The sequence below is a fragment of the Electrona antarctica genome (genome assembly GCF_951216825.1).
Source record: "Electrona antarctica genome assembly, contig: scaffold_200, whole genome shotgun sequence".
Taxonomy (NCBI): domain Eukaryota; kingdom Metazoa; phylum Chordata; class Actinopteri; order Myctophiformes; family Myctophidae; genus Electrona; species Electrona antarctica.
Genome location: NW_027637729.1, coordinates 113,869 through 123,210, shown reverse-complemented (window position 1 = coordinate 123,210; position 9,342 = coordinate 113,869). Strand labels below are relative to the sequence as shown.

Sequence of the window (9,342 nt, the reverse complement as noted above, 5' to 3'; positions counted from 1 at the left end):
CATCTGTTCCCAACGAGGCAGCCTGCTCATATCTCACCTTTGGAGGAAAGCTGGCTTGCAGAGCATGGCTTAAAACTTAGGCTGATCGGCTGTGGGGTCAATAGGGCTATACTGTAGGCTACTGTATATTGATCACAACATGAACGCCAGACATGCATGCCTCGGTAACTCCAAATGTCCCGTGAATCATTTATGAATGCCACAGACGAAAAACAGTCTAAGTCCACACTATTTATCTATAATATATAAATGATAGATAAGGGGTCAGGACAACGAGGCCTTTTCGTGGAGGGGTCAGAATGAAATTTGGACTTAGACTGTTTTTCGTCTGTGGTACTCTTCATGACGACATATCATCACAAGAACGCATCAGTGGACTTACCACCTGACAAAGAAATTATAGCTGTGTTGTGTGTCCAGATTTGATCCATGACAGTCATTCCGACATATGACAGTGATATGATATTAATCAAATAATAATCATAAGCTCTGATGAAAGATATCAAGACCCGGTCCACAACAGCCCTGCCAATCAGGCTCAGCCCTGCACTGCACAGTTAAGACAGAACTGCAAGTTTTGGCAGCCTCAGCCGATCTGCGTTGCTGTACGAACAATAAGGGATCTTTGCCCCATCGGACTTGACCCCAAATAATTATAACAATAATAATAACAACAAATAATAATAATGGATGTAATTAAAATAATAATAATAATACCTTGAGTATAGGTAGTACAGGTTAAAGAAAAAAATAAAATAAAAATGAGAAAAACTGTAGCAGTTGTAGGCAGTTTGCAGAATATGAAAGAACCTTCATTCCAACAGACACAAAATAGTTATTGATTTAGTCACAAGCTCTTGTTAGTACTTTTAACATTGGTTCAATATTTATAAAACACAGACACATTTAACCACTTTCACTTTCCAAATCCTGAAAAAAAAGAAAAGAGAAATAAACAAAATACTGAAGAAACAAATATAAAAGCTCACAATGTGCAGAAAAATGTGTTAACATAGCATCACACTTGGTTTATGAATCTACACGCTGACAATGAACATGCTAGTATGTGTGGGATACACCCACAACAAATGTGACAAATCTCTGCCAATGCCAAACTTTCTGTTGCTATTGAATTGTTTTGAGTTTCCAAACGTATAAAGGTATAACGTCTGAAACATCCAACGGTATAATTAAACAGTGTTACCATAGAGAAATAATCTACCAAAGACAAAAACTTTCTCTTTCTCTGTTTATATAGGTTTTACATACAAAAAGATAACAAGAAACTAAATTGGTGGTCTTTAAATTCGGATGGTGACAAATAATAACAATAAACAAAAACTAATTGGGCCAAACAAATTCGAAGAAAAAAAGGGGAGGGTAACACTTTGAGTTTTTCTCATTTCTAACTATTTGTCCAGCCCAACATTTGTTGTCATTGTCATGATTTGTCACAATCTGAGTTGGCTTTATCCGAGGCTTAAAAGGTCTTTAAATAAATACGTTTTGATATGTCTATGGGGAAATGAATGGGAACTTCTCTTCTGGTGCCCTCTTCGTTCTGAAAGGGGCGGGACTGTGACGCTCTATTGTCAGATTATGTGATTCCACTGCTTCAGTATCTATCTGTCATTGTCATCCTGGAATAGAATGAATGCTTATTCAATTGTCTGTGTGTTATATCATTGTTGTTCCCAACGAGGCAGCCTGCTCATATCTCACCTTTGGAGGAGAGCTGGCTTGCAGAGCATGGCTTAAAATTTAGGCTGATCGGCTGTGGGGCCAATAGGGCTATACTGTAGGCTACTGTATATTGATCACAACGCCAGACATGCATGCCTCGGTAACTCCAAATGTCCCGTGAATCATTTAATATTTCATGACGACATATCATCACAAGAACGCATCAGTGGACTTACCATCTGACAAAGAAATTATACCTGTGTTGTGTGTCCAGATTTGATCCATTTCCCCAGTCATTCCGACATACGACAGTGATATGATATTAATCAAATAATAATCATAAGCTCTGATGAAAGATGTCAAGACCCGGCCCACAACAGCCCTGTTGGCACGACAGGTTGTGTGTCGGTCTGGCGAGTGGGAGACTGGGGTTCAATCCCCGCTACCTGCAAAACACTACATCTGCAAAGGGGAGTGAGTGAGCAATTGTTCAATAACAATGTTTTTTATAATATTCTTGCCAAGTTGTATTAGCCTTTAGTCTTGAGGTCAAACTTAAATCAATTAACTTCTTTCTCATTATACGTGAGAAAAGGATATCCTACAGATTGCTACTTTATTAACCAGTGGATCCATCGGATAGGGGCTTGCTGGCCAAAATAAGCTGATCTACAAGTGTAACGCGGTGCACAACAGACACGCTGTTATCTTGTAGATCTGTCCATTTGAAACATGTTAGTAACGTGTTCCGATAGCGACCATAAACATCATTACGTTAGATTAAACGGGAGTGTATGTTCTACGCGAGGCAGAACCTGCAAGGTGGAAACGCTTGGTAAAGAGGGAGTCCGCTGACTGTCAGGTTCATGAGCTATACCTTTTTTATATTTGAATTTTCACTTGAGTGCTATAGCGCCACCCTTTGGCCAATGGTTGTGGGCCTCACCGTTTAAAGTAGCATAGCCCTCTACCATATTGCCAAGTTTTGCAAAAAGCGACTGCACAGTTAAGCCAGAACTGCAAGTTTTGGCAGCCTCAGCCGATCTGCGTTGCTGTACGAACAATAAGGGATCTTTGCCCCATCGGACTTGACCGCAAATAATTATAACACATAATAATAATGGATGTAATTAAAATAATAATAATAATACCTTGAGTATAGGTAGTACAGGTTAAAGAAAAAAATAAAATAAAAATGAGAAAAACTGTAGCAGTTGTAGCCAGTTTGCAGAATATAAAAGAACCTTCATTCCAACGGACGCAAAATAGTTATTTATTTAGTCACAAGCTCTTGTTAGTACTTTCAACATTGGTTCAATATTTATAAAACACAGACACATTTAACCACTTTCACTTTCCAAATCCTGAAAAAAAGAAAACAGAAAGAAACAAAATACTGAAGAAACAAATGTGTTAACATAATATCACACTTGGTTTATGAATCTACACGCTGACAATGAACATGCTAGTATGTGTGGGATACACCCACGACAAATGTGACAAATCTCTGCCAATGCCAAACTTTCTGTTGCTATTGAATTGTTTTGAGTTTCCAAACGTATAAAGGTATAACGTCTGAAACACCCAACGGTATAATTAAACAGTGTTACCATAGAGAAATAATCTACCAAAGACAAAAACTTTCTATGCCATGTTTATATAGGTTTTACATACAAAAAGATAACAAGAAACTAAATTGTGGTGGTCTTTAAATTCGGATGGTGACAAATAATAACAATAAACAAAAAATAATTGGGCCAAACAAATAAGAAAAAAAAGGGGAGGGTAACACTTAGAGTTTTTCTTATTTCTAATTATTTGTCCGGCCCAACATTTTTTGTCATTGTCATGATTTGTCACAATCTGAGTGGGCTTTTTCCGAGGCTTAAAAGGTCTTTAAATAAATACGTTTTGATATGTCTATGGGGAAATGAATGGGAACTTCTCTTCTGGTGCCCTCTTCGTTCTGAAAGGGGCGGGACTGTGACGCTCTATTGTCAGATTATGTGATTCCACTACTTTAGTATCTATCGGTCATTGTCATCCTGGAATAGAATGAATGATGTTATATCATGTGTCAACTCAAATGGGTTCATGGGGAAAATGTGCATTTATTACTATTACAACTAACCACTTCTTCCCTGTATGATTCCTCCTCATTATCCTCAGATGTGCATTTTGACCCAAGCATTTGGCACTAACTGCAACTAAAGGGTTTCCTCCCTGTATGAGTCCTCATGTGTCTATGGGCTTTCCCCTTTCATGAGTCCTTGTGTGTGATTTTAGAGTAGCACTCCTAGCAAAGGCTTTACCACATACGTTACAAGTAAAGGGCTTTTCACCTGTATGAGTCCTCATGTGGTTTTTTAGATCACCACTATGAATGAAGCCTTTAATACACACATTACAAGTAAAGGGTTTTTCCCCTGTATGAGTCATCATGTGTGTTTTTAGATTAACACCCTGAGCAAAGCCTTTACCACACACGTTACAAGTAAAGGGCTTTTCCCCTGTATGAGTCCTCATGTGTAATTTTAGATGACCACCCTGAGCAAAGCCTTTACCACACACGTTACAAGTAAAGGGCTTGTCCCCTGTATGAGTCCTCATGTGTAATTTTAGATTACTGATGTGAAGACAGCCTTTACCACACACGTTACAAGTAAAGGGCTTTTCCCCTGTATGAGTCATCATGTGTGTTTTTAGATCACAACTCTGAGCAAAGCCTTTGCCACACACTTTACAAGCAAAGGGCTTTTCACCTGTATGAGTCCTCATGTGGTTTTTTAGATCACTACTCTGAATAAAGCCTTTACCACAAACTGTACAAGTGAAGGGCTTATCCCCTGTATGAATCCTTGAGTGCTTAGTCAGATTTGCCATAAGATTAAAACATTTGCCACAGTCTGTACAACTAAAGCGTTTCTTCCCTGTGTGGCTCCTCATGGAGTGAATATGTTTTGATGATTTTAAGTCCTTGGACAGCTTGCTGCTCAAAGACAATCTTTGTCCTTCCACATGTTGTGTCTTGTGTGACTTCAGTGTGTTTAAAGTTGACTGACCTTCACTGGGCTCCTGCCACTCATCACTGTCTTCAGTGTCAGATACAGAACAGTGTGAAGAGAGGAGCTGGTTGTCACTAGTTGGTTGTGATGTTCCACAGTCCTCTACATCAGCTTGTGTTTTCATGTGTTCGGTTGAGGTGCCGGCTACAGGCTCTGTCTCTCTGTTTTCATCATCATCTTCACTTTTCACTGCTAGTAATGTCAACGTTGACCCATCAGCCTCCATTGGTCTTTGAAGTAGCTCCTCTTTAATCTGTGGTGGTTGTGGTTCCTCCTGGACCAGACTGGAGCTCCTCTCCGGTTGTTCAGTGAAAACCTCCTCTTTACACACAGGGAGGTGCGGGGCGGCTAGAAAAAAGACACAAAGAGAGAAAAACATTTAATGTTTGCATTTTTGGAGGAACATCATCTTCTCCATTTCTAATCAAAGACAGTTTTCAGGGCTTGACATTACATTTTTGAGCATTACATTTACTTACTTGTCCAAGTAAAGATTTTAGAAGACATCTTTTGTTTGTATTGATTATAATGTTGCATTTAAATAGTTACAAATAAGTAATACGTGTGCAACAGAAGGTTATGACAAAATGACACTACAAGAAAAAAAGAAAAGACAACAATTGACACAAACTCAAACTGGTTGTTGGAAGTTTCAACAAACATGTTCCAATAATACAATGATTTTTGAGTGTGTCATACATATAGTGTGTAGTGGTGACTCCAGGTCTCAATCTTGAATTGATGCATGATTTGTATAAATGCAATAATATCAAAAAATTACAATTTCTAAAAAAATAAAGAAAGAAAATACCACTTTTACTACTCACCCGTGGGTCCTGGGACCCACTGCAGACCTAACAACATCACTGTGGTACATTCTGTTTCCTAGACAGGCTCTCTACCCATTTAGCTATGGCTGTCCCCCTCTAAGGCAGGGGTACTCAACGTTTTTGGCCGGGGACCCCCGGAAATGCTTTGGCAATGTCTCGGGACCCCCGCCCCGCCCCCTCCCGACCCCCAATATAAATTGACTGCTACAATAACCTTAATAATAGAGACAATACACCATAAATAAATACTGAAACCAGATATAATCATTAGGGAGGTGTATGCATGCACTATGTGTACCATGTAAACTCTTTATTTCCATTTTCCAGCCATTCAGTTGCCAAAAATGTGGCGACCCCCCGAGGGGTCCCGGCCCACAGGTTGAGAACCCCTGCTCTAAGGAAGGACAATATCATTCACTAGAACCAGGGATGGGTGTTTTCTGTGTATCTACGATGGTTAAAATGGAGTTTGAAGTTACAATGGGCTTGTCTGATAAAAAATAATATAAAATATCTAAATACTGAATTGAGCAAATTCAAAACTGTCCAAAGTGTTCACAAAAAGCCTGAGTAGACGATAACATTACCCACAATTATTTTGAAAGTGAAATATCCCTTTATGTAAGTAAGTAAACAACACAGCACATAGCTATACGGTACAACTTTACTACAGGTTGCATCTTCGCATCAAACAGTCCACGTCTCTGGTTTTGATTTAAGCGGAGCTACAGTTGTGTGTCTGATAGATTGGGATCTATGCGCCCTTGCTTTATTCGCATGCCTTTACCGAATAAGCAACGGCACGCGCAATCCCAATTTTTATCAGCCAACCAACGCGCGTGGATAATTCTCTTCGGCTCATGCCCCAGGGGAATTATTTCACAATGCGCCCGTTTGCTGTGTTTATTGTTACGTGAAAAACCTGACGGCTATGAATGTATTGTGACTTGGATTTGATAAAATAAATATTGCATATGCTCGCACAATCTAAATACAGGTTTGGAACTCATCGTGGGCGGCTGTGGTTCAGGAGGTAGAGCAGGTCATCCAATGATCCCTGGGTCGGCGGTTCGAATCCCGGCTCCTCCTGTCCACATGTCGAAGTGTCCTTGGGCAAGACACTGAACCCTACATTGCCTCCAATGAGTTGGTTGGTGTGAGCTCGCCACCATTGGTGTCTGAATGTGGGAAGTGAGGACCCTGGCGTCGACTGTTCGCCGCTTCACCTCCCAATGTATGAATGAATTGTAAAGTGCTTTGACCACTTGGAAAAGTGCTATGAAAATGCAATTCATTATAAAAATGCAATTCATTATTTGATTTATCGTGTGTATTTGGTTTCATATACAAGAGGGGTTTTTCAAAGCATTTCATTTAATTTTCATTTCATTTTTATTTCGCACATAGTGTAACACAATACAGTACAAATCATAATAGATAATTCATTTGTCTTTCATACAGTATCTGATACACCTATGACGAAAAGGAGCAGGAAGAAGAATAAATTCTTATAAATACCTGCCCCCTTTTCACTTAAAAGTTTAGTTTACTTTATTGATTGGCGCATACACATCTAAACAAAACAAAACAAAAAAACAAACAAAAAACAAAAACAAAACAAGCAAGAAGTTGAGCAATGACACGTGCAATAAATGATAGCTCTAGCTCTAGTTAACCTATTCATCGTCTTCATATTGTCTAAATATTTGATTTTTGTAATTTCTTTTAAATTGGCAAATATTTGTACAACCCTTTAAATTGTCATCCAGAGAATTCCATATTCGGATTCCTGTTATCGAAGGACACAGTAGTCTTTGAGTGGTCCGTGCAAACTTATGTTTGAAGTCAAATTTCCTCCTACTATACCTACTTTCTGAACTAGGATCGAATAGCTGTTGTAGATGAACTGGTAATGTTTTGCTTTTTGCACTAAACATAATTAATAAGGTTTGTAGCTTCACGATATGTTCAAATTTCAATACTCGATTTTATAAATAGACTATTTGTGTGATCTCTATAATGCACTTTGTGCATGATTCGTACTGCTCTCTTCTGTAATAAGTATAATGGTTTTGTGGTGGTCATGTACGTATTCCCCCACACTTCAGCACAATAACTAAGATATGGAGAAATTAATGAAAAATATAATATTCGCATTGCTTCCTTTTCTAGCACATGCTTCACTTTGTTTAAAATAAAAATGTTCTTTGAGATATTTTTCTTAACATGTGCTATATGGGATTTCCATGTTAATTTGTCATCCATTATTACACCTAAGAACCGGAATTCTGATACTCCATCTATGGATAATTCCACCTGGTCATCCTTTTTCCTATTTCCGAAAACCATAAACTTCGTTTTTTCCAAATTCAGCGAGAGCTTGTTTGAATCAAACCATTTTTTGAGTTTTTTCATTTCATGTGTAATGGTCTCAGCTAACTTATTTAAATCATATCCAGAGCAATGAAAATGTGTGTCATCTGCAAACAAAACAAATTGTAATAATTTTGATACGTCACAAATGTCATTAATGTATAGATCAAATAATCTGGGTCCCAAAACAGAACCTTGAGGGACTCCACATTCAATTTTCATACACTCTGATGTGTTACCTGCCCACTGCACATATTGTTGTCTATTGTCTAAATAGCTTCTCATCCAGTCCAGTACCATTCCTCTCACGCCGTATGTGTATAATTTAGAAATCAAAATGGAATGATTCAAGGTGTGAAAGCTTTTTTTAAATCTATAAATACCCCTATTGTATATTTATTTTCATGTGTTGATGTTGATATTTCCTCCATTATATTCATTAAAGCTGTTGCTGTGGACCTATTTTGCCGAAAGCCATATTGGCATTCACTCAACAATTGATGCTTTTCAATAAAAGCATAAAACTTTTGTGCAAAGATCTTTTCAAGCACCTTAGAGAATTGTGAGAGCAATGACACTGGTCTGTAATTATTGAAGCTATGCTTATCTCCTGATTTAAAAAGTGGAATAACGTTTGCAACTTTCATTCGATCTGGAAACTTGCCTGACTGAAAGGATAAATTAAAAATATAACAAAGGGGTTTGATGATACAATCAATTGTCTTTTTCACTATAACCATGTCTAACCCATCACAATCAGTGGATGTCTTATTTTTAGACTTTGTTACCATAGATAGGATTTCTTGTTCACTAACATTTCCCACAAAGATAGACTGCAACACTTTACTACTTCCTGTCCAATCTGTTTCATCATGATTTTCAATTAAGTCTGCCAAATTTGGTCCAATGTTTACAAAAAAAGAATTGAATTCGTTCACCATTTCGTTCTTGTCTTTTATAATATTATTAGTATTGAAATGACTAGGTAAGTTTGTGGAAACTGGTTTATTACCCATTACTTTGTTTAAAATATTCCAGGTACCTTTAATGTTATTTTTTTAGATGCATTCTGTAAGCTTTTTGTTATCCAAGGTTTTCTGTTGACGTATTTTTTTTGCTTATGTAAAACTAATGGACAGTATTTTTCATACAGTGCCAAGTATTTATTTAAAAAAGCCTCATATGCTGCATTAACCTCATTCACATAGATCCCCGTCCAGTCAACCTGCCTAAGATCATCCCTGAACATGTTTATTGCATTATCCTTTCTTATTCTTATATATCTAGGCACATTTTCCTCCTCGTCCTTCTTAATTTGGCATTCTAATGTAAGAAAAATAGGTAAATGGTCGCTGACATCATTTATCACCAAACCACTTATGATTTTCTTC

The 9,342-nt window shown here is 37.8% G+C and overlaps 1 protein-coding gene across 1 annotated transcript in view; it reads right to left on the bottom strand.

The window, feature by feature from the left end:
• Positions 1-2,482: 2,482 nt before the first annotated feature.
• The window catches only part of LOC306918708 (uncharacterized protein), a gene marked incomplete at both ends in the record, with an annotated part of 37,948 nt that continues 31,088 nt past the window's right edge, over positions 2,483-9,342 (bottom strand). The window contains 2 exons of the mRNA XM_079531580.1: positions 2,483-2,498; positions 4,961-5,096. Of these exons, the coding sequence (XP_079387706.1) occupies positions 2,483-2,498; positions 4,961-5,096 (152 nt within the window). The remainder of the gene's footprint in view (positions 2,499-4,960; positions 5,097-9,342) is intronic.